Source organism: Guyanagaster necrorhizus (genome assembly GCF_019112545.1).
Source record: "Guyanagaster necrorhizus MCA 3950 unplaced genomic scaffold BT62scaffold_15, whole genome shotgun sequence".
NCBI classification, from domain to species: domain Eukaryota; kingdom Fungi; phylum Basidiomycota; class Agaricomycetes; order Agaricales; family Physalacriaceae; genus Guyanagaster; species Guyanagaster necrorhizus.
The window spans coordinates 405,566-431,646 of NW_025064894.1; the positions used below are offsets into that span (position 1 = coordinate 405,566).

Genomic DNA, 26,081 nt, shown 5'->3' on the forward strand with positions numbered 1-26,081 from the left:
CATACGCCCACCGCCGTCAGAAAATAAGTACGCAAGTGATTAGAGGTGCGACCACTGACAAGCTTAGACCAGGCCACTGCGCCGAAAGAGATGGATCTGCAGGAGGATGTCCGTGGCCAAAATATTATGCTAGGAAAAGGCGCCAAGCAAGCACGATGCCGCAAAACATCAGGGAAAAAAACTAGGGAAGCCACAAGGCATCGGATCGGTTCCTTAGTGCAACACCAAGCTAGAGTGCTCGTACTGTATGTATCCTGGAACTTTTCGTTCTGATGAAGCGCTGAATCTGGTGATTTTCAGACCTGAGAAACAGAGGGCGCGAACTTTGAACTTTGAACAGGGCTCGTAAGATTAGATTATGGACCTTGGTGAGAACGCGCTTCCTCAGTTGTCCAACCGAAATTGAACTTCGGCGGTTGGTACGCGTGTTGATCTGTCTTGCACGGGGATAGTCCTTGACGTAAATCATGACGAGGCAAAGTTCTTGATTGCAGCCAAAGCATGGGAGGGTCTTGATTGGAAGTGTCTGAGTGTCTGACTAAGAAAATCGCTAGCATGCATGTAGGATAAGCATAAATTCGTAAAGGTTGGTGCAAGCATGCCAAGTAGCAATCAAGGCGCTGAAGCGTCATTGTTATAATTTCAAAACAGGCCCGAAAGGTCGCAAGATCGGACTGAACACGCAACGTCGGCTGTCGTATTAGGGATTTCGTAAAAGAGTTTTGCGCAACAAATAACTTTCGGAATGAGGACCCGTACTCATCAAAACAAAAAAACACTATTCACTTCCTACGAGGTCGGGGAGGCGGTACAATCATAGTCCGCTTCCTTGAATCTACAATGGCCTTCGCACGTTCCAACGCAGACATCCCATCCTGCTAACGCCAGTAGATCAATATCACGGCGGAGAACACAGGGTGTGTTACTTACGGAGGGTGTTGGTGTTGGTGGTGGTGGTGGTGGTGGCTGAGGCTTCTTTTCTTCTAACTCTCCTTGTCGCTTCGGATGACGAATCTTCACAGGCGGGGTTATGAATGGAAGGGATCGAGGTTAAGCTGAAGTCACTCACATAACGTTGTTCTTCGGCGGACCACGCCTTCTTCGGGAGGGGAACAGGTCGATTAAGGCCACGCCAGGCCTTGTCGAGAACCGGGCGCTGATAAAGAAATGAGCGTCAAGTTGTTTTGTCTTTAGGTACATTCATAGAAAGAGACTGACAAAGGGAGAAGACTCTTTTGCCTTGAGAGGTGGAGATCGTCCTGAGAGTTGCGAGCGTTTAAACTTGACAAACACGTTGCATCAGTGACACACTTGGACATCGAAAAAGTAGGCTCACAGGATTCCGCTGTTCAAATGTCCAGTTTAGTTTTCGCTAGTGATAACGCAGGAAGTAAAACAAGGCGACACTCACAGGAGTATTATCCTCACTTTGATTCGCATGGAAACCATCCCATCTTGAGGCGTACCGATGACTCTTCTGCGGACGATCCTACACTTGGGGGTTAGAGTGGGGTCAGAGACGCCGGCATCGGGACGCTCACATCCCGAATATCTGGCTCTTCTTCTTCGATCGGCGCATATAAGATATCCTTCTCGGCATCCTCAACCACATCGTCCAAGAATGATATCCAAGAGGAATTGTCGCTCTTTTTTAGGGAAGAAGCTATTGGCACCTAAAAGTCCATGACGATAAGGTCTAACTTATAGAGGAATAGATACCAACCTTGGCATCTCGAATAGCCTCTAGGGGAATTTCTGGCATTTGACCTGTCCAGAGCGAAGAAGAATCGCTCTGTTCGAGAGTCCTAGACGGAATGGTAATATCGCTTGGAAGGTTCTCCTCTTCACTGTTAAAGTCGTTTATGGTTGATGACCCAACGCTGCTTGATAAATCGTGTTGTCGAGGCTGATAACGATGCTGGACATCCTCTCCCTAATAGCTCATAAGCAGGAGAGTCGAAAGACAGCGGCGAAGGGCTCACAAGCATGGGATAGTCTGACAAAGGCTCACTTGAAGCAAGGGTTTCACCATTTGGACTTGGTTCTAAAACGGTGTTCTCTTCCTGGAACATCATAAAACCCAGTCAAAGGATATAAGCGAAAGGATACTCACAGGCGAAAGATCATCGAGTTGAAACCCATTTTCAACGGTCGCGTCTCTACGTCGTCTCTGTTCATTTTCTCGCATTTTGGCGCGCATCTCAGCTAGAGTTGGGTACCGAGGTCGAGCTCTAGTAAAGCGCACCCCGTCTCGTCCACGATATACGCTTCTATCCTTCGCTGCCCATTGCTGTTCCAGCCGCTTGATGCCGGTCGAGATCTGCAACAGCGCTGTGCGTAACCGTTTGACGAGATCTTCAAACGGCATTCGATGTATCTCGAGCTGCGGCGAAATGACGTAACTCCACCCTGAGTTTTTGAGTGATTAATCCATCGAATGCAGAAAGGCAGCTCACCATCTACGACCAGCTTGTTACAATCTTCCCTCGTCTGCTCATCATTCAGCACCAGCTCACCATCACTCCCAACGTCCATACCCCTCGAGAGGATGAGCGCAATGGCCGTTTTGACTTTGCGCGCGACGGCCACCCTGAGGTATTTTTTCTTGTGCACAGTTTTCTTCGGCATCACCAAGTGCACGGGGAGCGATATACTCGATGCATCCGTCTGCTCCAAAGGAGAACGCTTCAGCCTAGCGACGCGACTCTCCCAGAGCTCCACCGGCCTCTCGAACGTCACAACATTTTCCGGCTTGGTGAGGAAGCCAAACGGTATTGCTTTGATGGACAAGAAAGGCTGCGATACGAGTGGGAGGACCTTGGGATTGACTTTGAGCGCGGGGTGTTTGGGGTCCAGCCGCACCGCGAAACGGTCTGAGATGGGGAATGCACCCGTCAGAGCGCCAGGCTTGCATCCGCGGAACTGCAAGTCCAGAAGTCAGACAAGCTAAAAACTGAAAGCAATATCTTTTGCTTACGACGACAGACGGTTTTCCATTGAGTTTGGGTAATTTGCTAAGCTGGCGACATTTGAACATAAAGATGGCATAAAGTAAAAGTGAGCCTATTCGTAGTTAGTGCTGTCGTGGCGTGCAATCATGGGTATTCACCTTATTTATGGATAAAATCAATTCGGTTCCTGTACACTGGCATTCGAGAATGCAGTATAGTCCGCCGTTCAGTGGGAGTGAAAGGAAAATGCGAGCTGGGCTTTCGTAGGCTGTTACGTTAGCAGAGGTGCCGATGTACGACCGCTGCATACTGGCCCGTAATGCCATACACGCCGCTTTCAAGCCGGAACGGCAGCATAACGGCAAGTTGGTTCCTGCTAAGCTTAAATATTTGACCATCCCGCCAGTATCCAGGAGCTTTTGATAGTCCGACCTTGACTGGACAGAGGAAAAATATCCGACTTCAACTGAGCCTTATACTGCCCAAGATGTCGCTCCTCCAGAAGATTGTCCTATTTACTGCCAACCAGATCCTACTCTCCTCCCAAGATTCACGGAATTCACCCCTGGATTGGTCAATAGCCTCGACATCGGCGGCGTGTCTTGTCAGTCAATGCGGCATCACACTGAGGCTGCTTGTCTACCAGGTCACATCAGCGTGAACCATCAGTCTCTCGGTGAGGTACGAGGCGACTTCAACCTTACTGTATGAGAACAGATCGACGACCGATGTACCGAATGTGTTCCCATCCTGACGAGGATATGGCGTATTCGGTATTATTTTGAAGGACGGATAATTTGAGTCCGCCATTCTGTAACTAAGAAACAAACTGGCGCTAAAACCATGGCCATCAAAATTAATGTTCATCGAATAGGCTACTGTCTCGCCCAGTGCAAAAAGAGACTGGGGGGATAAAATATGGGTTTACATTGGCAGGATACATTGCAATTGTAGCACAGCTGGGTAATCTCCTTATTACCCGGTCTTTTAGTTGTCTTACCAGTCCTTTATAGTCCGCTCTACGGATCCCTCTCGTCCGGGAAGAATTCTACTTCTTTCACCCGGTTCAAACTCCAAAACGAGAATCTTCCGTATCCAAGCCCGTTCAATCAGTTTCAGGCCAGCATACCGGCCGAGTCGTTTCTTGCATTGATAATCGTCGCCATGCTTTGCCAATCTACTTCCAGATTGCAGCGTCAGGAGTCCTCCTGACAATGAAAAAAGCACCGCGGCTGGTTTATTGTCTTGCTTGAGGACGTAAAAAAATGCACCAAGAGACGCACGAAAAGAAAAGATCTTAACACGGAATTTTCGTTGTATTTCCACCGATTGTCAACTGAAGGGCGCAGCAGTCGATTTAAAAGCACCTTCCTTCCGACGGATCGAGAAGAATGTAAGACAGCGGATAAGTGAGTCAACGAAGGCGATTTCATTCCTTTCCATCCAGACGCTTCTGTTTCTGTTTCCGAGTTAGGTTACTTAGATGAGGCCGTGGAGACAAATTTGTAGGGTCGCCGAACGTCTTGCAGTGACTGCGCAGCTTTGATTGTGTGTTTCGAACAGAGACACGCAGAAGTCTCTGAAGGACAAAAATGAAAACAAAAATAAGGATGAACAGGCGAAATTCAGGTTGTATTCTCCCCGAAGGTCCTGGGCCTGTAGTCGTGATACCGTTGAGTTTTCGGTAAAGATATGTCATCGAGAACCAGAATAGTTAGTTCCTCCTTTACTTATGCTGGCAATGCTTGACACTTATTTTTTGTGTTACTCTGGCGCCAAAGGTGGTATGCATGGATCTTAAGGCCATCTCCTTGTAAGCAATGCGCCACAAACACGTACAGTTAATGATGCCAATACTTGGGTAGGCCAATCACCACTTCCTGACGTGTTGGATTTTCTACGTTGACGATGATCCTTCTTCCATTTGTCTCGCAGTGCGCGCGAACACAATATTTTGCATCTTCTGACCATGATAATACCTGTTCTCCGCCTGTCCAAACGGCCATCCTTCTCCGAACCCCAAATGCTACACAATGAAGCCATATTCTCTCCCTTTGCTCGTCGCATTAACCATGCTCATCGTGGCGTCCGTTCTGTGCTCTGCTCTCCTGGCTGCTTCGGCCCCTCCGAGGACCAACCAAGCTCATTGGAAGAGATGTTCCAGGGCTACAGCAAGACAAAATTCTTTGGAGGTGAGCCAACATGCTGCACGGCGATAGTCAAGGCTAAAATGAAGGCTAGGTATTCCATACGCCGAACCTCCGGTTGGATCCTTGCGTTTGGAGCATCCTGTATTGAAAACGGACATTGACGCCCAGACTTTTGGACTAGTCTGTTTACAGGAGGTGGACGCATCTACTTGATATCTGCTATCCTATCTTAATAGTGAAAAAAAAAAAAAACAGGGCGTTGTTACTGATGAGATGTCGGAGGATTGTTTGACCGTCAACATTTTGCGGCCGACGGGGTTGTCTTCTGAGGACTCATTGCCCGTGATGTTCTGGTAAAATTATATCTTTCATTCATGTTGTCCTTGCGCTAATGGGGCCGAAGGATCTATGGTAGCGGCTTCTCCGGAGGCACATCTTCATCCTACAGTGGAAGCAATATCATTGCTCAGAGTGTTACCAGAGTAAATTTTCGCGTTCTATTTACATCTTCATGTCTAACTGCCTCCAGGGAACTCCCATCATCTATGTGAACCACAATTATCGGCTAGGGCCATTGGGCTTCCCTCAAGGACAGGAGGCTGCTGATAGAGGAGTGATCAATCTCGGAACTAGAGATCAGCTAACTGCCCTGGAATGGGTTCAACAGAATATTGGCTTGTTCGGTGGCGACAAAGCCAAGGTGCATAAATGCATGATATGCCGATTGTCTGGGATAACAAGTCCAAATAGGTGGGGAAAGCGCTGGAGCTATGTCGACAGGTCTGATGCTTCTAAACTCGTCGATCTCTAACTTGGCCTGGGCTGCGGTAGTCATTTCACAGAAGCCTTCATTCTGAATCCATGGTTATATCTCTGAGCCTGGTGCTGCATCCTCCACCGTCATTTATAATGGCATCTACGCGAGAATCCACCTGGGCAGGGTTTCGTAGGCTGCGGGTCTGTCACTGGTACGCAGAATACTTTTGACTGCCTGCAGACGACGAATTCGTCTGCTATATATCAACTTTTGCGTTGGCTCTTGAAGATAAACCTTTTAATCCTGTACTGGACAGTCCTTCAGGTCTTCTTCCCGATTTACCCACACGTGGGGGCAAAGGGCGAGTTTGCCACGATTCCCTTTCATTTCAGGCACGAACCTAGATGAAGGTATGATATGAACTCTCTACGAGGACTGGAACTCAGCGTTGGTGCTCATTAGGGACCGGTTTGCAGATAAGTAGCAACCTCACACGTACTCGGCGTTCCCTCCTTACATCTCTGATGATATCAAGGACCGCCGCCTTTTTGGAACTGTACGCTGATGACTCCATCCTTGGGCTCACCGTACGGTACCGGAAGAAATGAAACCTGGCTGGCTCTAAGAAACTGGCATCCATAAGTTAGCATTTATTTCTTTTTCCCAATATGTCTTATATGGGAAGTGGATTTTTGCCCCTTTCACCCACGCCGTCTTGCCATACTAAAAAAAAAATGTTTTGCCAGTTCCTCATACAGCAGACATATAAACTTCATCTACGCACGACTGAATGCCTCCAGCGAGCCTGCTTCGTCGATGTTGTTGGCTGAGATGATGGTCGACGTTCGCCATGAGTCTGGATCCCAACGATGGTCAAGGGACGTCTCGTCTCGTGAGTCATTTTCCCCAAGTCGTCCTGTTGGTCGAATGCAATTGACAGGTCCCGGAGAAACGAGGTATAATAATTGAAAACTACCCGTTGAACTGATTTTTCTTCTCATTGATCGTGATGAACCCCCCGGTGCGCTTACACAATTGAATGGGGAAGAACCTGACTGAACTGTCATTCTGGATGACTATCGGGGCGGAACAGATCGAGTTCCTGAGGGAATGATGCTGATGATGCTGATGCCCTTCCACCGGTAAAGCATGCACGTCTATTATTGGTCCTTTTTTTGCTTGGCGAGTTTTGATATGGATCGCTTGTTCGTCCCATCTACTGCCGAACAACAGATCCTACTCCCGCCTTAAGACTGATGGAATTTCTCCTTGTATTGATCAACGCTTGTCAGTTGATTGTGGTGGGACGACTTGCAATGTATGAGTGTGAGTGACATCTTTCCGGAGCGAAGTCGATATTATAAACATGTTATGGGGCGTACGCCGCTGTTGCGATAGAGTGCATCATCCAGGCCATCGCTGTTCTCCTAGGTCCCATCGGTGTGAACCATCAATCTGTCGGTGCACCTGCCTGCGTAGATATTCCGGATGTTGGGACCTGGGGCCTAAGACCTAAGTATAACATTGTTCATCTGTGTCGGGTTTGCGAGTAAGAATGTACGCGCGGATGCTAACAGATATTTGCACGAGGATGGGAGGTTTCGTATTCATTGACGGTGCCGGATTGATGTGTGCCAAGAGGCCTCGTACAAGTGCATGTGACAAGTTGCTGGATTCTATATCCCAAGAAAGGGAGATTGGTCCCCATCGCGAAGTTTCGAGCAGCGAAAAGATGATCAACCCAAAGGAAGGAAGGGGAAGAATGATAGATACCATAAAGGCTGAAATAACGCAAAATGTCACACAAACAAGGACTTGGATACAAAATTTTTCGTCAATTAAAATGGTGTAACTCCCCAACGCAGAGAACTCGAAACGAAAAAAAAAAAGGGCCGACGAAAGGCAAAAGAAGACGAAGTAGGGTACACGGTTGCAATTTTCTTTTTTTACAACGCGAGAGCGACGAATCCAATGGCGGTGAGACCGGCAAAGGCATTGGCGCCGACAGTAAGGGCACCATTGCTAGCGGACGTGGTGCTATAATAGCAAGAGATAAGCCGAGATCACTTTGATGTTGGGAAAAAAAAAAGACCACGTACGAGGTCGCTGATGCTGATGCTGATGCTGATGTCGATGCGGGTGAAGAGCCAGCGCCAGAGCCCGAAGACGACGAAGAACCCGGGGAAGTCGACGTGGCCGAAACGGCTTCTGATGTCAATGTGACGCCCTGTATGAAAGAGAGAGAGAAAAAAAAAGATGAACATCAATGAAACAGAGATGGCATGATGGGAAGGGGTGGCGTACGGCGGCAGCGCACAGAGCCTGGGCTTCGGAGAGGGCGGTTTGAAGGTCGCTTCCGGAGCAATTCGAGTTGATGCAAGTCTCGACGCTGGTGACGAAGGAGGTGTCCTGGCAGAGACAGGCGTCGTCTGTGGTGCTACAGTTGCCGTAGTTGATGTTGGAGCTGGTGGTGCAGGACACCGCGCAACCTGAAAGAAAAACTGAGGTGAGGACAGAGATAACGTTGGAAGGCAAATTTATGTAAACGTACTGGGTAGCTGACGGGCGTGGATAGTGGATGCTGAGGATCCAGCGACGAGAATGGAGAGGGGGAGAGCTACGAATGAGAAGCGCATGACTGATGAATGGAGGGGAAGGATGAGAAGGATGAGAAAGTAGCTGACGCGAGGTGTAAGAAACTCAGGGAGAGCTAGGGCCTATCAAGGGTGACAAGGGTATTTATACAGAAAGGCAACCGGAGACAAGGGGGAGATAGAGAACAATGAAATACGTGGGAAGGGTAACATAATGGACGATCTTTATGGAGGCACAATGGGCGTCTTGAATGAAGATTCGCGGTTGTCCAGAAATGGACAGTGGTTTGTAGCCAACACTTGAACAAATAAAGTGCAACTGTTCTTGGGCTTGGCGAGGAATTCTAAGATGAAAATAATTACATAACGCTCAGCGTTCAGAGCAGCCACTAAGTGTAAGTGGGACGAGATTCGCAACGCTGATTGTCCAATGAAAAGCATCCGAGTCAGCACTGAACATCCTTTTTGAAGCATACTGTAACATGTAACAGCTTGGCTCTTCCAAGGGGATAGGAAAAAAAAAAAAAAACAAATGGTCATGGATTATGATGCTCCTTGTAACACTTTCTGTCGCGAGTTTGCTCTCTGATGCAAGAAACCGAGGATAGCCCTCCTGTTATCCCTGCACAGAATTAGCGCAAAGCAAGTGCCAGCAAAAAAGACAGAACAACTCACCTATTACGGTCCGGCGTCACCTTGCGTCCCAGAATCTCCATCACCTCCATCCTGACCCTCCTCGCATCCTCTAGCGTTGGCCTCTGATTGAGCTTGACCCGCTTGAGGGCAGCCCTCTGCGCCTCGATGATCTCTGCAGCTCTCGCCTTCCCCGCCGTCTTCTTCTGCTCCTTGAGGAACGCGGGCGATTTTCGTAGCTGAGCATTGGCGGGTAGCGGTGGCCGTATCTCGTCTAGTATGCGGACGCGTAGCCGCATCCCTTCGTGACTGAGTTCCGAAGGTTTCATGCCCCTTGTGAGGTACTTGTCAAGTCCGCCGTGCTACGCTCCCTTCAGTCACCAGCAAGCAAGCAGCACCTGGTAGTGTAACGCACCTTCTTTATGGTCTTCAAGGCCCTCGTAGTGACCTTCAACTTTACGGACTGGTTGAGGGCCTCGGAAAAGATACGTTTCGTCTGGACGTTGGGAAGCCATGTCCTGCGTGTCTTGTGCTTGGAAAACGGGACGTTGTTGCCGTATTGCTTGGACTTTCCCTGGAAGATACCAAGCTGTGACCGCTTAAAAGGTTGCGATAGCACCGCGACTTTCAGTACAGAAAGAGTGGGACGCATTGACGGTCGGGGTGCAGAAGGAAGAGCTGGGGTTAGGGTCCCGGCCCGTCACTTATGTCACCCTTATACAGTCTTACAGTCTTATACCATTCATTACCAACACTAATACCATGACTGCTGTTGCCATTGCCGTTGCCAACTATCCCGCCACTATCAAAGAATTTTTAACTTTCCTTCCCGACCGACCTCCGCTCCATCCGCGGGCACGATATTCAAGTTCAACTGAGATATACACCGCCCAAATCACCGCCCCTCCAGCGGATCGTTCCATCTCCTGCCAACCCAGACCCTGCCCTCATCCCAAGACTGAAAAAAAAATCATCGGTAGAGTGGTAACTGACCTCGGCGTAGGCGCCGTGTCTTGTCAATCGATGCAACGGGACGTGCAAAATATGGTAACGCAGGCAATGTGGACCGAAGCCGACTGACGTGAGCCAGTCCGGTGTCTACGCCACTTCTGCGATAAGCCATGTCTTCAAGGCCATCGCTGAGCAGCCTCACCGTTGTACGCTACACCGAAGGCGTCGGCTCGGTACCCGTCCTAGCTTGTTCTGACGATTATAACCTCTATGAATCTGTGTTGCTTTCAAAGGCGGAGGCATTGAGTAGGCCTTTCAGTGTTGATACTGCTAAAAAAAACCAACGGTGCCAAGGTCATGGTCGTGAAAGTTAGTGTTCATTGAGTATCATATCATGTCGCTGTCTCACCCAATGCAGCTTGCGCTGCAGATCCTTCTCGTCCGGGAAAATTCTCCATCTTTCCCCCCCCCCCCCCCCCCCCCCCCCCCCCCCATTTTCAAACTTTCAAGACGAGCCTACTCCCTCTGTTTATCCCGGCAAACCGCTCATGCCATTTCAGGCTAACATATAACCCGCCATTCCTAGCTATACGTGCTGCAATGCTGTGTGCCAACCTACTTCCTGGTTACAGCATTGAGGGTCCTCCTAGCCGCTGACGTTAGAAGAAAATACCAGACGTAGACGAGACTGAGAAAGATGACAGCGGTGTCAGTGACAATGAGGAAAAATACCGGCGGGGACCCAGCTGAGCAAGGTCGTTACCCTTTCTGTACTCTTCAAGTCTCAACCAATGCTGTACATGTCTTCCTTTATTCATATGGCGGAAGGTTACTAACTAATACATCTTGCTAGATGATATTGCGGCATCTGTGGTTGAATTGTTGTCATGATGTACACCGTATTTCTGTCTGTCATTGATCACCCCCCCCCTTCAAGCGAAAAATATCCAAGCAGCGGAGATTCCGACTCCGTTTCATCGTCCCCAATGCACCCATGCTACTTGCTTCGTGCTGCTCGTATCCCGTCCACGAATGTTGACACGGTGACTCTCGTAGAACAGATTCGGTCCAGTCGATGAACCTGCCATGCCGAAGGTGACGAAAAGTTGCGCGTCATGAAGCTTGTGTCGGAACTTCCACTCGGTCATGGTTTTGCGGGAGCCGTATATGTGTGAGGTGGCACTTGAGAGCTGTTCCAAAGGCCTGTTGCTGGCTGGTTTGGTTTCTTGCTTGGAGAATGTCGGGGACAGCCTAGAGGAAGTCTATGGCATAGATTGGAGCGATGTAAAGAGGGGGTGTGAGCGCGACGGAATGGTCTGGCCTGAACGCAAGGGTCCGGGAGCACAGCGCTTCATCCGCGAGGCGCGCCCTGTCTCTTGAGGACCTTTCAGGCAAAAGCTCATTGATTCGGCGATCGAGCTACATTCTTTGGGTGTATTATTGCATGGTGACTTTGAACCACGGAACGTGGCGCAGACCGCTGACCGTGCTGGAATCCAAGATCTTCTCATTCTTGAGAGAATACCGCACACGGGCTTTACGGGCTTCATATCCGGTCGATTGGATGAAGGACTTCTTCTTCCGGTTTGCAAATTCACCTCTTTTTTCGATACCCGGTTCGTTTCCGTGTCCGTGGTCTTCGGTCCTCGAACGGGAGAATTGCCTGTAGGACTGACTCTTCGAAGATGTGGAATGAATCCATGAATTCCAAGTCACATTCATGATAAATACAGCCGTCCGCGGTATAGAACTGCCTGCCTGGGTTCAATACAGGTGGGGAAGTCGATTGGGTGTAGTATGACAACGATTTATTGCAAGAAACGGCTCAGAAGAACTCTTTTTGGACTTTGGAGACTGGTGGAAGAAGTAAAAAGAGTACTGGATGAGACGGATCAGTAGAGCATACTTTAGAGAGACAGCTGGTAAGATGACTAAAAGACCGGAGAATGAAGAGCTCACCCAGCTGTGCATCAATTGTGATGAAAAAAACTCTGTGCCTCTATCCACACTGAGAGACTGATGCAACACCTCTGCCTTTGAAAGCAATACAGAACATGCTTTGTCCTTGTTGGGAAAGATGGCAACAGGCACTGAGTTAGCACAAACAATAAGGCTGAGAGCACATTTCTGGGGTCCCCTGAGGAATAGCCTCAATAGGATCTGGCACAACACCAGCAATGGCCTCAGAAAATCACTGTCAGTTGGCCTCTGCTCTGGAAAGATGAAAGTGTGCATATGCTGCAAGGCCCACTGCATTGACTGACAAGACACACCATGCCATGTCACCTACACTGACTCAGAGGTCATTGGCCACTCAGTCCAGTTGGTAGTAGTAAATGGGATGAGCCTCTGAAGGGATGACCATGACATGACTGTCTTGGATAGTACAAGGTACAGTTGGTTGAAGTCAAACATTTTGCATCTGGATGCAGAAAGGAAAGTGTTATGAGTCAGCCTACAGTCTGATACTTTTACCTGACATTTTTCTCCTTTCCCTTGTCTCCCCAGTTTGGCCTATACTTGTCATTCCAACAGTATATAAAGAGCTAGTACACATAGTGTAGCTCAGGTTTTCACAATTGACCAGCCTTTACACCTGTCAAAAATATAAAAGGGTGGTAAAAGTCACTGCTGTTACGATTTTTCCTTTCTTTCATCTCTTTTCTACATTTTACCCCTATTTTGGATTAATCAGGAGGGCATGGGATGGTGGGAAGCACGACCAATTCCTCTGTCATGATAAACAAGACAACAATGCTCGATGAGTACAAGGATCCTTTTATATATGGTAACGATGCTCAAGAACAATGAGCACCATAGACACAGATGGACAAAAGAGTAACAGATATTATTAGCATCACTTGTATAGTATTTAAGACCTACAGCTCTCGCTGGCTAACCCCAGCTTCGAGCTAAAGTTTATCTTCACCATTCTACCTCAAGTCATTCTCTTGACCTTGTGACACAATGAGCTTAGACACAGCCAGTGAACTCATGTGATCTCTCGAAGTGCGAAGAGACACACATTTATCACGTGTTCTGCTCACATGACACTTGGGCATAACAATTAGCTCGAAGCTTACCCTTCCCTTTCTCAAGCCCAATTGTGCTGAGAAACCGAATGTCCCCAGCTACAACCTCTGAACTAAACCATGACTTTTTTGAACTAATAGCTTCCATCATTGGAATGCTGTTAAGTCTTCTTGTCATTATCACTTGTTGCCAAGGACGACAATCGATCACTGCTTGGATTGTCAGGCACTACCAAGCATTTTAACAAATCTGACAAATCCTCAGAAACGTAACCCTGGACCTCTCTTTTTATGACATCCCCTTCTCTGCTAGAACAACCCTTCAGCCGCAGGAGTTTCCCATACCAGAAGCCAGGCATAGCAGCCTGGATCCAGAGAGCCTTCAAGAAGAAGAAAGATACTGATACCCTCCTCGACGATCTAACAGCAGAAACCAGAACTCTAATCTCGCAGGCTTCAGAAACCCATGGACCACAACAATCCCCCAGGTCTCCCAGGAGGTCACCAATGACTTCTCTGCAAACCCCAGTAATGCTACCACCGCCTCTCGTACTCCAGAGATTGGAGACCATGCTAGAGACTCCCATGATGCCTCTCGGATGGCTTCGAGAGCCAGGCCTGCCCCCAACTCACCCCACGACTCTCCCTACAATCCCACCGAGCCAAACTCTGGCTCTAGCCAGTCCATCAGCAGGTTGGGGCTCGAAGATCCACATGGAAGGACTATCCACCCTGACTATGCCAACGTCGAAATTGCCATCTCGGCAGCCAAGGACCCATACTGGCATCTCCACATTGAAAGCCAGCCAGAGGAAGGAACCGCTAGTGCCAGGGGGAGGGCTGCTAGAGACAGAATCATCCAGAGGGTTTTTTCAGACTGGAACCTCACGGTCCCATTCGATTATAATGATGCTGTACAGCAGCAGCAGCAGGCCCAAAGGCACCGAGCAGAAGAAGAGCGAGCCCATGAAGAGCTCACCGAATATACATGGGAAGAAGCCCAGCAACAGTACGAGGAAGACGAGTATGATCGCCAGAGGCATGAGCGAAGGAGGAGAGAGAATGCAGAGCAACTCAGATCCACGTCCCTCGCATAGTACAGGCTCGGATCCTTGGGATCCAAGTCTCCATTCCAGGAACCCCCCTCTGACAATGACAACTGGACAGGACCAGAAAGTCCTGCTCCCAGAGGAAGAGCCAGTCATCAAGAACGACCAGACTCTCCCAACAACTCTCTATGGTACCCCAGCCATACTGATACAATTGCCACAGATGCAGACTCCATCCTTGATGCCTACAGGCTCTGCATACCAGACAATGCCCATGTCTCCGACTTCGCCCTCCGACGATTCCTGGGAGGGTGGATCGCCCACCAGTTCCTTCTTTCTGAGTTCTACCGAAACTTCGGCCTCTATAGTGAGGAACTGGAGAGAGCAAGAGCAGTGGGCAGCAACCGGTACTATGGAGTCTCAGCAGTCTCCATACATCACACCCCCTCGGAGAGCATCGCCGGGCCCAGCAATGTCAATGAGCTCTCTGTCAACAATATGGAGGCCTGAGCCACCCATCTCCGACCTGCTCACCACCTCCCTCCTCGAGGGGGACAGTGAGGACAGTGAGGACAACAAGGACAGCGAGGAGGACAATGAGGACAGCGAGGGCGACAAGGAGGGCCCCTTTAACTCTCTGCAATTTATGGACTATGTCATGCAGGAAATCGATGAAGAAGCATTGAGAGAAGAGATCAAAAGAAGCAGGCAGAAGGAGTACATGGACTTATACGAGCAAGGAATGATGTTTTTATGGAGGGACACATGCTGGCTAGCGACTGTCCTCAGACTTGAGTACCAGTATGCAGATCTAACAGAAAAGAAACGAATTTTACAGTATGCTGCGACAGAACATGCCTGGAGGGAATACAGGAACCAGCATCCTGAGGATCCTCTTGGGCTGATGCCCTCATTCCAACCGAAAACCATCGTCTGGCCAATGCCCCAGACCCCACCTGTCATGCCGAGGAGAGCCATCTACATGGCACTGCCGGCATTGAGTATCGCCAAAACTGGAAGCCCCTCCATCCGAAGCATGGCTTCTCGGCTTAATCTAACCTGAGCATGACTATGTCAAACGACACCACAGGGATTCGAAAACCCTTGGACGAGCAAGAGTAGCTGACTACTAGGAGCACAGCCACTGCCCAATGAGGCAGGACCCAGCAGGAAAAAGCCCACGCAGGATGACCCCGAAGCCATCCACCTAGGATTTACGATCCGAGATGAGGTAATCGTCTGCATCGAGGAGCTCAAGGGGAGTCCTGTTGCTGATGACCAGTCCCTTCATTCATTCTCTGGGCCACCCACTGAATGGCGATAACCGTCTTTCAATGAATGGCCAAACCTGATGGGTGCCCTGCCAGAGAACGTCAATGTTCTCCAATGTCGACTGGACCTTCTTCAGAAACCCCATCTCTTCAAAGGGGTATCAGACGACATCGATTGCTTCCTGGTCGATTGCGAATAATATTTCGAAGTATACATCAGATTCTTAGGAACTGACATGAACCGGGTCACCTTCGCTACTTCCTACTTAGAAGAGAAGGCAAAAACATAGTGGATCCTCATCTCCCCGAACTTCTGATTGACCACGAGAGGACACTACCGATATCCCTCCTGGCCGGTGTTTAAACAAATGCTAAACAATAAGTTTATTGATCCTGCTGTCTAAGAGGTATACAAGCAGAAGATCAAAGAATACTAGATGAGAGACAAGGCCGCCACTGACTACTTTGACAAGCTGGAAAGGCTCACCAAACTAGCAAGAATTAGGAAAGATGTCACAAATGACAGGTGAATGGTAGAGGCACTCAAACAAGGAGTTCCCCCTTTGTATCTCATGATGATCGCCATCATGGATGTCAAACTATTAATACCCGTTAGCTATGACCAATGGAAGGAATGGATCATTGAGATGTACAAGGAGCAGCAAAGACAGAAAGCGGAATCGTCGACTTTGCAAGATTATAGGAAGCCAACCCTGCCAACTCAGGGCAAGTCTGGGCAAACTGCCGGAAAACCATCAGAAACTCCAACAATGACAACCTATGAGAGCCAAAGGATAGAGACCAGAACAACATACACCAGTGCAGATAAACCCATGGATATAAACTGCATGAAAAAGGAAGGGAAGTGTTTCAATTACGGCCAGAAAGGGCATATGGCCAAGGACTGCCCAAAAAAGAGATGCACCTGTGAAGACATCTGAGCACAAATTGTGGAATTGCAGAAAGAAGATGAAGCACTCAGAAAAGAAACAAAAGTAGAGGAAGTAAAAGATGAGGCTGGCCAGTGAGCGATTCCACTGAGCTGGCCAAAAGAACTTATGGTGTGCCTGCCCCTCCCGCTGAGTGGACTTATGATATTTCTGTAGCTACTCTTATATCACCTGTACCTACGCATTTGAATATACTCCGAATCCAGCACTACACCAATGAATCGCAGAAAGAAAAAACTCAAGTGCCCATAGGCCAAACAAGGGTAGAGAGCCCTTCCAATTGGCTTAAACCATTCGACACAGAATGGACATGGAGAGCCATCAGGGAAGCTGGCGATGACCACGCTGCCAGGGCTGCCCTAAAGGCATAGATACATCAGTCAAGAGGAGAAGAAGTGACCAAAGAAACTATAGAGGGGCTCCGAAATGCCAATAGGAGTAAAGCCCTCGAATGACTAGATGAGTTACATGGGCCCTAAAGATTCATCTGCCATATCAAAAACCCAGAGAGGGACCTGATGACCAAGGCACAAATTGAAACCCTCACTTCCTGAATCAAATATTCAGTAACAGCCCTGATCGATAGTGGATGTACTAGAAGCTCGATAAACTGAGCCTTCATCAGAGAACATCATCTCCCGACCTGATCAATGGCTGCTCCCATCTCAGTCTATAACGCCGACAGAACCAAGAACCAGACCGGATCAATCACTGAGTTCGTTGAACTCCAATTAACTATCGGCGATCATTCTGAGTGAATAGACCTGGCAGTGACTGACCTCAGGACAAAAGAGTTGTTCCTCGGCCATGATTGGCTGATACGACACAACCTGCTTATCAATTGGAAAAGTGAGCAAATTACCTTTGCCAGGTGCTAGTGTCGGAAGACCCCGTTTGAACTACCTGATGAAGATCCCGAAGATAGATGGGATGAGGAGATGGAAGATGGAGAAACCATATTGGTGGTGGACCTACAAAAAGAAATCCACATTCGTGTGATCCACCATGCCAATAACTTAGCAGCCAAAGTGAACGAAGCAAGAGAAGAAAAAACATTCGAAGAGATGGTGCCAGAATGGATGTGGGATTACCGTGATCTCTTTGAAAAGGAGAGCTTCGATGAGCTCCCCATTCTGAAGCCCTGGGACCATGCCATTGAGCTGATCCCCAATACAAACACCAATCTGGACTGCAAAACCTATCCTCTCAGCAATTAGGAGCAACAAGAACTGGATAAGTTCCTAGATGAAAACTTAGCCAATAGACACATTCGACCCTCCAAATCCCCAATAGCGTCACCATTTTTCTTCATCAAAAAGAAAGATGGAAAACTTCGACCAGTATAGGACTACCAAAAACTGAATGAAATGACTATCAAAAATCGGTACCCATTGCCCCTAATCTTGGAACTGATGGACAAGTTATGAGAGGCAAAATACTATACGAAGCTAGACATCTGCTGGAGATACAACAATGTCCGAATAAAGGAGGGAGATGAATGGAAGGCCACCTTCAGAACCAACTATGGGTTATTTGAACCGACCATCATGTTCTTCGGTCTTACCAACTCCCCTGCAACCTTCTAATAGATGATGAACAATATTTTCAAAAATCTCATCGCCACTGGGAAGGTTACAATCTATTTGGATGACATTCTCATCATGTCAAAAACAAAGAAGGAGCACCGACAGCTGGTATGACAGGTTCTGGCATTAATGAGGAAACACAAGCTTTTCCTCAAAGCAGAGAAGTGCGAGTTTGAGGTTCTAGAAACCGAATATCTCAGGGTCATCATCAGCAAGAGAAGTATCTGCATAGACCCCATAAAAGTAAATGGGATAACCGACTGGCTGATGCCAACCCATAAGAAGGAACTCCAATCCTTCCTTGGTTTTACCAACTTCTATCAGCGATTCATTCGTGACTACAGTAGGGTGGTATGATCTATGACCCAGCTCACCAGAAATGCACCCTGGGCCTGGGGAGGCCTCCAGCAGCTCGTGTTTGAAGACTTGAAAAGGCGGCTTGGCGAAGATGTAATCTTTGCCATACCATCACAGGATGGAAGATTTCAGGTCGAGGCCGATGCCAGTGAAGGAGCCATTGGAGCAGTTCTGTCACAGGAACAAGATGGAAAATGATGGCCTGTTGCCTTTTTATCCAAGGCCCTGACAGTGACAGAACAAAACTATAAAATCTATGACAAGGAGTTATTGGTGATCATGCTAGCCCTCAAGGAATGATGACACTACCTGATCAGGGCAGTCGAGGTCTTTAAGATCTGGATGGATCACTAAAACCTAAGATACTTCTGCAAACCACAGAAGTTGAACTGTCAACAAGCCCAGTGGATAACAGAACTCGCCCAATACCAATACACCCTCCATCATAAGGCAGATATAGCAAATAAAAAGGCTGATCTCCTCTTCCGATATGCTGACCACAACCAAGAGGGAAATAATAACAATGGAGTCACCATCCTACAACCCAAACATTTCCAGGCCATGATCATGCCAACCGAGGAGAAAATCCATAAACAAATCAAAAGTGCAATGCACGATAGCCACAAATAGGACCAGAGAGCAGCACCATTTCTAAATCATGAAAGAGGGATGGTAAAAGAAAACAGGTTGATCTATTATGATGGAAGGATCTACATCCTCAGAGATCACAAATTACAAGGAGAAATCATTGCCACTTGTCATGATCACGCGACAGCTGGACACCCAGGCATCGCCAAGACAAAGGAGTTAATTCTCCGAGAGTATTGGTGGCCCAAGATGGGAAATGATATCGTGAGCTACATCAAAGCATGTGAAATATGTCAGCAGGAAAAAACCTCGACTCAGCCATATGCAGCACCCCTACATCCCAACAAAGTCCCTTCATTCCCATGGACCCACATATCCGTTGACATGATCACTGGACTCCCAGATAGCAACGGCTATGATGCCATTATCGTCATCATGGACTGCTTCTCCAAAGCAATCATTCCTGTGGCATGCTCTACCGAACTAACATCGGAAGGCTGGGCAAAAATCCTCCATGACGAAGTCTATGCCAAGTACAGGATGCCCCAAGTTGTCATCTCTGATCGAGGACCACAATTTATCTCGAAGTTCCTTGACAACTTGTACAGAATCCTGAACATCCGATACAATGCCTCTACAGCCTACCACCCACAAACAGATGGACAAATGGAAAGAGCAAACCAGAAAATTGAAAAATATCTCCACCTATTCATTAATTATCAACAAGACAACTGGATTGAATGGCTCACATTAGCGGCATTCCAACATAATAACCACGTCTATTCAGCAATGGGGAAGATCCCCTTCTTCGTAAACTACAGGCAACACCCCAACATCGTCCACTCCTCGCATTCCCAAGCAACGACCCCTGCTTCAACAGACTTTGCCACTGAAATCACAAAAATCCATGCCGAAACTAAAGCCGCCTTTGAAAAAGTGGTGACAACTATGAAAAAACAATATGACAAACACTGTATTCCAGCACACACGTATGCCATTAACGACAAAGTATGGCTAGATACCAGAAACCTTCATCTCTCTCGCCCCAAGCAGAAACTCTCCAATAAACGAATGAGACCTTTCCCAATCGTTTCAAAAATAGGTCTCTCCACCTATAAACTTCGTCTACCATAAAGTTGGAAGGTCCACAACATTTTTAACGAGGCCTTACTATCCCCCTACATCGCCCCAGCTTTTTCTAACCAGGAAAAGCCACCATCACCACCTCCCGAACTGATCAACGATGAAGAACACTATGAAATCGATCAAATCCTAAACCACAAATTCAGGAAGGTCAAAGCACGGGGTGGTAGAACGACAACCACCGTCGATTACCTGGTCAGCTGGAAGAGATATGGGCCAGAGTCAAACCAATGGATAAATGAAAAGCACATGAACACTGATAAAGCCATACATGACTATGAATTATCCCTTAATTAAACCATCGAGATGCTGGTCTTAAGAAGGGAGTAATGTTATGATTTTTTCTTTCTTTCATCTCTTTTCTATGTTTTACCTCTATTTTGGATTAATCAGAAGGGCACAGGACAGTGGGAAGCATGACCAATTCCTCTGTCGCAATAAACAAGACAACAATGCTCGACGAGTACAAGGATCCTTTTATGTACAGTAATGATGCTCAAGGACAATGAGCACCATAGACACAGATGGACAAAAGAGTAATGGATATTATTAACATCGCTTGTATAGTATTTAAGACCTACAGCTCTCGCTGGCTAACCCCAGCTTCGAGCTAAAGTTTATCTTCACCATTCTACCTTGAGTCATTCTCTTGACCTTGTGACACAATAAGCCTAAACACAGCCAGTAAACTCGTGTGATCTCTCGAAGTGCAAAGAGACACACGTTTATCATGTGTTCTGCTCACGTGATACTTGGGCATAACAACTGCTCTCATGAGAGGCCCACCCTCTCATATTTTTGACAGGCATAAAGGCTGGTTGATTGCAAAAACCTGAGCTACACTATGTGTACTAGCTCTTTATATACTGTTGGAATGACAAGTACAGGCCAAGTCAGAGAGATGAGGAAAAATGTTATGCTTCTACCAAACACTCACAAATGCTTAGCACCACTTCTGTCAGGGTCTGAGTCTGGGTTCTGGTTCTGGGTCTGTTGTTAGTATAAGAGTATGATGAGAATGATGAGATAAGCAATTAGAATTTCATGAAGGGGGATGAAAGAGTATGGCTGATAGAGATAGTCTGCTATGATGGGCAAGAGTATTTACACCAGATAGTCAGAGAGTTTAGTAGGTGTATTAAACCTTAGCTCAAGACTAGAGTACATCAGGGTGTACTACTGCCTTAAATACTGTCTACAGAGCCCTTAGCCCTACAGATGACTATTGTCTGGTCTCCATGCTTCTTACTTATTGTTTAAGGTGACAATAACTATGCTTTTGCTTTTTGTTTATTATTGTCACTCTGCTGTACTATCACTATGGTGAGTTTCTCATATGCTGCAGTTTCTATTGTGATAAGGGCATGAGACAATAACCATTGTTGCATTGTTTTCAGTCAGCTATTGTGTGTTGATGAGTAAGACATAATTATAGTGTCATCATGATATTGTCATTCTTGTGAAGTTGGGTTGGGGTTGTGCTTACTAAGCATTGGCAGATCATGGTAAAAATCATGACAGAAAGGAGAAAAATGTCAGGTAAAAGTATCAGACCATAGGCTGACTTGTAACAGAAAGGAAGGAACACCAGAACTTCGTTAATGTTGGTGTGGCAGATATATCCTCGTATCTGATCCTCCACACCTTTGAAAACTGTTCCCAGTAAGAATGACTTGCGGAATTGAGCAAAAACTTCCATCAGGCTTTTTTTACTTCCGGCCATCAGGCTCAAACTTAAAGGGCTTTCCTACGGCGAAAAAGTCTATAGATAAATAAATACATGTTCACTCGATCACATGCAAGGCCTAGGCGGCCATCATTTTTTCCAACGTGCTTCGCAGAACTACACTCTCCGAGTCCCCTTCTGCCTGGCCACCCCGAAGCGCGCCAACGCGAACAGAATGGCCCCACAAGTGACACACAAACCAGCGAAGAGGCTGGGTCGCCACCATATATAAGATGAAGTCAACAGCGCTCCAGCAATGGGGTTTCCTATGCGTGTGTAAACTTGGTATATATCTGCCTCTACTAGCAGGGTAACGTACCCACGAGGCCTCCGAAACCTGCAAGGGGGAGAATAAGGGTTTTCGGGAGTAGGAGGAGGGGGTTTTCGAAATCAACTCAAGCGACGCACCAGTGAACGTGAAACAGATGCCCATGCGCGCTCCGATCTCTGAATCTCGTCGAGCCAGTGAACCTACCATGGGCGCTAGGAAGCCGACGTCTAAGTTCAAAAACCGGATGAGTCTTCACAGTATACCGGGCCAAGTAATGGACCCTTACATGCACCAACGAAGAAACCATAAAGAAGGGCAATAATATAACTCGCGGCAACTGTTTTCACAGTCAACGTGCAGTATATCAGTACGGCGCATGATGTTACGCATGGTATCATGAAGTTGTAAATCCCCATTTGATGAACGAAAAGAGAAGGCATAACTCGGCCAAGGATCGTGAAAGCATTAAGTACCGGTAGCTGTCGTATTGTCACGATGGGGTTCGAGGTGGCGGTAAAAGCAAAAAAAAAAAATGACAGACCAAGTAGAACGCCAAGTCAGCACTGATACCGTTTTTGACAGCGATCAACTGCAGAAAGAAAATGGGAAAGTAGAGGCCAGCAAGGATAAGCATCGTTCTGCATAACTGGTCAGGAACTCGTGGCCACCCGCCAACCAACAAGAGAAAATGCTTACCCCACAACAGTAGCAACATACGGACCCTCCCGGAAGAACATCCGCATATGCAAAAGCGTGCTGCCATCTTTCCTTGGGGTAGGGGGCAACCTCGTGCGCATAAGGAGCAAAGCGATGATCAAGACCCCGGCGTTGAACGCCGCGCTAATTCTCACACCATTATGGAACCCCACACGGCCATAAAATAGCTTGTTCAACATGATTGGCTGGACGGTGCCTCCCAAGCCGGAGCCCTGAGCTCTCATCAGTCGCTCATCGTAACGATACCTCGGAAGATTACCGTAGTCGCGATACCCATAGCAAACGTTCGACGACGCTGAAAATAGTGCGATACCACTGCAATCCCCGGAATGTACATGATGCCTATCGCGAGGCCGGCTCCGATACCTTGGGAGAGAAAAACCTTTTGTATACATCAGAAAGCTTGCAACGGAGGGGGGGGGAAACACATGGACTTGATAGAATTGTCCTGGATTCGTTAGTGATAGCATAAAGAGGCTGAAAACGAACAAGAAGGCACCGCCTATCATTAGATGATAGCTAAAGAACACACATGTCAGCAAAAGAATAATGATTCGGAAACCTTAAGGAAATAAGATTGCTCACAAGTACCCAGTATCGTATAGTCTTCCGCTGAAGAGACCAACGGAGAGCACAAGCATGAGCTGCACGCTGCCAATCCAACTGACGGGATATTCATCGTGAGAGGACATTCTGCAGACGACACAGTATTGGCTCGTTACCTCAACTTAGACGATGATATGTTTATCATATACTCTCGCACATAGTAGTCTAGAGAAAAATGAAATGAATGGCGCGATATTTGACGAGGAGGAGATTACCATTATAAACACCATAAGCATTTGTATACCTGGTCCAATATATGTCTGTTCAGCCATCCCACGGTTTGGTGAGGTGATAAGCAAACACTCACCCAAATGTGGAGAATTGAACAAGAGCGCTGAGACGCAGATCAGTTCTTCACCTTTGTAGCATCAAAAAACCAACCATACATACACACCACAAATCGTCCTCCACGCTCTCAATCCACCTTCGGGGAAAGACAAGGTTTCAGACACGCTAGCGAAAGACTCTTCCACTTTGGATCCTGGATCGCTCATCTCGCGGTTCGCATCATCAGGACATTCTGTATCCACAGAGGGTGAAGTCTGCATGGCACGGCTACTTCCCTGACGACACAAGAACGTTTGACGGTTTTATACCGGGCCTGCAACTTATAAACCCCGCCAGACGCCAACTCCCGGCAAAATTACTCGTGACTTGAGAAGTAGGCGATAACCTAAGAATACACAAAAGAGGACGCGATGTTCGCGATTAGCCGTGTCGCTAAAAAAAGCCGGCGGCACGATCGCAGATTGTAGGGTTGGCACGAAGCGAGATGAAAGCATGATTGTTACATTAAGATGCCCTGTTTGACAGATGGTAATTAATACCAGAGCGGATACACAGACACACATGTGGCATACTTGGGGGGAGGGGGGGGAAAGAGGACAAGGAAAGCTCTGGAAATGTGGAACGGCGTTGTACAACAGTAGCAAGGTCGGTGTTTCAAAAGCGACGCCGTAACGATCTCACCTAAAAAATCAGCCGCTAGAAAGCCGAATGAAATTTTACATGTCTAATATACACCGGGCGCATGTGCGGCACGGGCCCAATTATAGGGAAAGAAAGAAGAAACACAACCTCAATCAACCATCGCCTGCCGCATCTGGCCTGTTATCAATGGCCAGACTAGGATCCGTGAAACTATGATTGCATTTGACACAGACGAAGAAGAGAATCATGCGAGTCTCCTTTCTCTTCGACTGGTCCTGATAGAAGACGGCACTGCAACAGAACAATTCGTCACCACCGGTGGCCCTGGAAATCCTGGGAAATGAAGCTTACTCTTCATGCCCGCATTGGGGGCAGGGAAGGTTTGAGTGAGCCTGGCAGATATAGTGATTGATCAGGGTGTGTCCGCAAGCAATACACGCACCAGCGTTGGGTCAGTTCCAAGGTCAGTCGTGACACCGACTTGCTCTCTAAAAGCGCCGTTGACATTAGCTCTGGACCAAAATTAGGAAATAGCGACGCACTTTGTAACCGTCAAGTAATCGTTTCTGTAAACACATTGATTGTCTCCTTCGTCATCATAAGCGCATATTCTGCATGCATAGACCATAACTCTTCGTTGTTGATCCGCCTTGGGATAGAGAAGATTATTGCATTCTTTGCAAAATTGAAGAGAAGCCTGGAAGAATTTTCAGAATGCATTCACTGCAACACAAAAAGGTCTATAAACCATTCTTGTCGTCAGAATAAGCTCTGCCTTGGAAGGACGTGGTGGAGATGAAGAAAGAAATAAATTTACTTAGAAAGCGTTGTTTGTGGCTACTTGGCTCCTCGGCTCCTCCGGCAAGTAGCTGCCGGTCCCGCTCGCGACTTGCTTACGAATTCTGAATTCTCCTGCACTTGGTCGCAATCTAAAGCTAAAGGCGGAACACTCTGAGAGTTTTCTGGAGCCATGCCTGTGGGGTGCACTACTTCCATCATTTGTCTTACGTTGTTTCTCGGACCGAAACCGAACGGACTTCAGTTTGAACAGTTCTAGGTTTTCACTTCACTGTCGACGTTACGGAAGGAATCCAACCGAGATCTGTGCATTTCGCTGATTTCCCTTTCTTTTAATATCTTGCTCATTAGTGTTTCTATCAGTCATGCGCTTAGGCTCGGCCTTCATTTGCGAAAAGGCGTGGATGAGAGCTAGCTGCTATAAACGATGATCAATGTGTCTTCTTTCATTCCTTGTATTCAGTACTCAGGTCTTCAGGGTCGAAGAAGAGTACAGGCTCCTCTTCAAAGGGCTGAGAATCGGCGGTAAACTGACTATCACCTCTCTCTGGGTGGGTTTCCCAGCATCGCTGGCATGTCGAATGTAACACTGAACTCTAGTACTACTGCTTATGCAATACGTACGGCATCTCTTGCTGGCGGTGAAAGACGGTCCATCAAATTCACAGTTCCGCAGCTGAATCACAGCGATACGTCAAACAAATGAATGCGTCTGCCTTCCTCTGGTTAGAAGGCGAAGCTACATGTCCGTCAGGGCTGGAATACGGTGTTGTATGCATCATTGGCGTCGCGAGGGGCCCACCCGAACTGCCTGCCTGCTACTCACAGACGATCCACCGTCTATTGCGACAGCCACCGTAGACAGTGGGAGCTAGATCACCTCCGAAGCGGTATTGTTTTTACTCTGTCTAGACAGATATCCGAGTTTCCATTCGCAGGCCTTACGTGGAAGCCATCTTCGATCTCAGATACCTCACCGAATTCATTCGCCGTCTTTGCACGCAGAATGGGGGAACAACAC

At 47.6% G+C, this 26,081-nt stretch overlaps 10 protein-coding genes across 10 annotated transcripts; 2 read left to right on the plus strand and 8 right to left on the minus strand.

The window, feature by feature from the left end:
- Positions 1-691: 691 nt before the first annotated feature.
- On the minus strand, positions 692-2,061 carry BT62DRAFT_188570 (uncharacterized protein). Its single transcript, XM_043179979.1, has 7 exons — positions 1,987-2,061; positions 1,724-1,933; positions 1,542-1,673; positions 1,412-1,489; positions 1,070-1,156; positions 931-1,014; positions 692-878 (listed from the first exon to the last, which is right to left on the minus strand). The coding sequence occupies exons 2-7, from the start codon at positions 1,760-1,762 to the stop codon at positions 783-785; spliced, it is 516 nt and encodes a 171-aa protein (XP_043038789.1). The 5' UTR covers positions 1,763-1,933; positions 1,987-2,061; the 3' UTR covers positions 692-782.
- On the minus strand, positions 1,982-3,236 carry BT62DRAFT_188573 (uncharacterized protein). Its single transcript, XM_043179980.1, has 5 exons — positions 3,110-3,236; positions 2,978-3,063; positions 2,457-2,922; positions 2,114-2,383; positions 1,982-2,063 (listed from the first exon to the last, which is right to left on the minus strand). Exons 2-4 carry the CDS (start codon positions 3,035-3,037, stop codon positions 2,358-2,360), a joined length of 552 nt encoding a protein of 183 aa, XP_043038790.1. The 5' UTR covers positions 3,038-3,063; positions 3,110-3,236; the 3' UTR covers positions 1,982-2,063; positions 2,114-2,357.
- A 1,955-nt stretch (positions 3,237-5,191) lies between these two features.
- On the plus strand, positions 5,192-5,912 carry BT62DRAFT_897423 (alpha/beta-hydrolase; the record flags this gene model as incomplete). The annotated part of the gene is made up of 4 exons (XM_043183301.1): positions 5,192-5,296; positions 5,357-5,454; positions 5,505-5,583; positions 5,631-5,912. Coding segments are annotated over 4 exons (564 nt in total), but the record flags the coding sequence as incomplete, so codon positions are not given.
- Positions 5,913-7,804: 1,892 nt separating this feature from the next.
- BT62DRAFT_920554 (uncharacterized protein) lies at positions 7,805-8,494 on the minus strand (the record flags this gene model as incomplete). Its single annotated transcript, XM_043184228.1, has 4 exons — positions 7,805-7,895; positions 7,958-8,085; positions 8,163-8,347; positions 8,410-8,494. The coding sequence occupies 4 exons, from the start codon at positions 8,492-8,494 to the stop codon at positions 7,805-7,807; spliced, it is 489 nt and encodes a 162-aa protein (XP_043038792.1).
- Positions 8,495-8,625: 131 nt separating this feature from the next.
- BT62DRAFT_933134 (uncharacterized protein) lies at positions 8,626-9,054 on the minus strand. Its single transcript, XM_043186493.1, has one exon. It carries the CDS (start codon positions 8,924-8,926, stop codon positions 8,678-8,680), a length of 249 nt encoding a protein of 82 aa, XP_043038793.1. The 5' UTR covers positions 8,927-9,054; the 3' UTR covers positions 8,626-8,677.
- Positions 9,055-9,123: 69 nt separating this feature from the next.
- Positions 9,124-9,737, minus strand: BT62DRAFT_898076 (uncharacterized protein; the record flags this gene model as incomplete). Its single annotated transcript, XM_043183320.1, has 2 exons — positions 9,124-9,447; positions 9,501-9,737. The coding sequence occupies 2 exons, from the start codon at positions 9,735-9,737 to the stop codon at positions 9,124-9,126; spliced, it is 561 nt and encodes a 186-aa protein (XP_043038794.1).
- A 101-nt stretch (positions 9,738-9,838) lies between these two features.
- BT62DRAFT_933136 (uncharacterized protein) lies at positions 9,839-10,491 on the plus strand. The gene is made up of 2 exons (XM_043186494.1): positions 9,839-10,405; positions 10,455-10,491. The coding sequence occupies exon 1, from the start codon at positions 9,848-9,850 to the stop codon at positions 10,163-10,165; it is 318 nt and encodes a 105-aa protein (XP_043038795.1). The 5' UTR covers positions 9,839-9,847; the 3' UTR covers positions 10,166-10,405; positions 10,455-10,491.
- Positions 10,492-11,693: 1,202 nt separating this feature from the next.
- On the minus strand, positions 11,694-12,473 carry BT62DRAFT_188607 (uncharacterized protein). The gene has a single exon (XM_043179981.1). The coding sequence runs from the start codon at positions 12,290-12,292 to the stop codon at positions 11,801-11,803; it is 492 nt and encodes a 163-aa protein (XP_043038796.1). The 5' UTR covers positions 12,293-12,473; the 3' UTR covers positions 11,694-11,800.
- A 9,278-nt stretch (positions 12,474-21,751) lies between these two features.
- On the minus strand, positions 21,752-23,826 carry BT62DRAFT_1026048 (MFS general substrate transporter; the record flags this gene model as incomplete). The annotated part of the gene is made up of 11 exons (XM_043178294.1): positions 21,752-22,236; positions 22,296-22,488; positions 22,551-22,647; positions 22,706-22,938; positions 22,986-23,108; positions 23,161-23,245; positions 23,312-23,389; positions 23,449-23,497; positions 23,548-23,576; positions 23,640-23,666; positions 23,714-23,826. The coding sequence occupies 11 exons, from the start codon at positions 23,824-23,826 to the stop codon at positions 21,818-21,820; spliced, it is 1,446 nt and encodes a 481-aa protein (XP_043038797.1). The 3' UTR covers positions 21,752-21,817.
- A 486-nt stretch (positions 23,827-24,312) lies between these two features.
- BT62DRAFT_933140 (uncharacterized protein) lies at positions 24,313-25,052 on the minus strand. The gene is made up of 5 exons (XM_043186495.1): positions 25,011-25,052; positions 24,805-24,959; positions 24,705-24,750; positions 24,614-24,654; positions 24,313-24,553 (listed from the first exon to the last, which is right to left on the minus strand). Exons 1-5 carry the CDS (start codon positions 25,011-25,013, stop codon positions 24,415-24,417), a joined length of 384 nt encoding a protein of 127 aa, XP_043038798.1. The 5' UTR covers positions 25,014-25,052; the 3' UTR covers positions 24,313-24,414.
- Between the last annotated feature and the right edge of the window lie 1,029 nt (positions 25,053-26,081).

Coding starts and splice junctions, on each gene's coding strand:
- BT62DRAFT_188607 (XM_043179981.1), bottom strand. CDS start 12,292: ATGCAGTGGGCCTTGCAGCATATGCACACTTTCATCTTTCCAGAGCAG.
- BT62DRAFT_188570 (XM_043179979.1), bottom strand. CDS start 1,762: ATGCCAGAAATTCCCCTAGAGGCTATTCGAGATGCCAAG. Junction 1,490..1,541: donor AAGAGCCAGATATTCGGGAT/GTGAGCGTCCCG, acceptor CCCCAAGTGTAG/GATCGTCCGCAGAAGAGTCA. Junction 1,157..1,411: donor AAAGTGAGGATAATACTCCT/GTGAGTGTCGCC, acceptor TTTCTTTATCAG/CGCCCGGTTCTCGACAAGGC.
- BT62DRAFT_933136 (XM_043186494.1), top strand. CDS start 9,848: ATGACTGCTGTTGCCATTGCCGTTGCCAACTATCCCGCCACTATCAAA.
- BT62DRAFT_933140 (XM_043186495.1), bottom strand. Junction 24,751..24,804: donor GATTACTTGACGGTTACAAA/GTGCGTCGCTAT, acceptor CGGCGCTTTTAG/AGAGCAAGTCGGTGTCACGA. Junction 24,554..24,613: donor CCCCAATGCGGGCATGAAGA/GTAAGCTTCATT, acceptor GTTCTGTTGCAG/TGCCGTCTTCTATCAGGACC.
- BT62DRAFT_933134 (XM_043186493.1), bottom strand. CDS start 8,926: ATGCTTCAAAAAGGATGTTCAGTGCTGACTCGGATGCTTTTCATTGGA.
- BT62DRAFT_188573 (XM_043179980.1), bottom strand. CDS start 3,037: ATGTTCAAATGTCGCCAGCTTAGCAAATTACCCAAACTCAATGGAAAA. Junction 2,923..2,977: donor ATGGAAAACCGTCTGTCGTC/GTAAGCAAAAGA, acceptor CTGGACTTGCAG/TTCCGCGGATGCAAGCCTGG. Junction 2,384..2,456: donor TAACAAGCTGGTCGTAGATG/GTGAGCTGCCTT, acceptor ATTTCGCCGCAG/CTCGAGATACATCGAATGCC.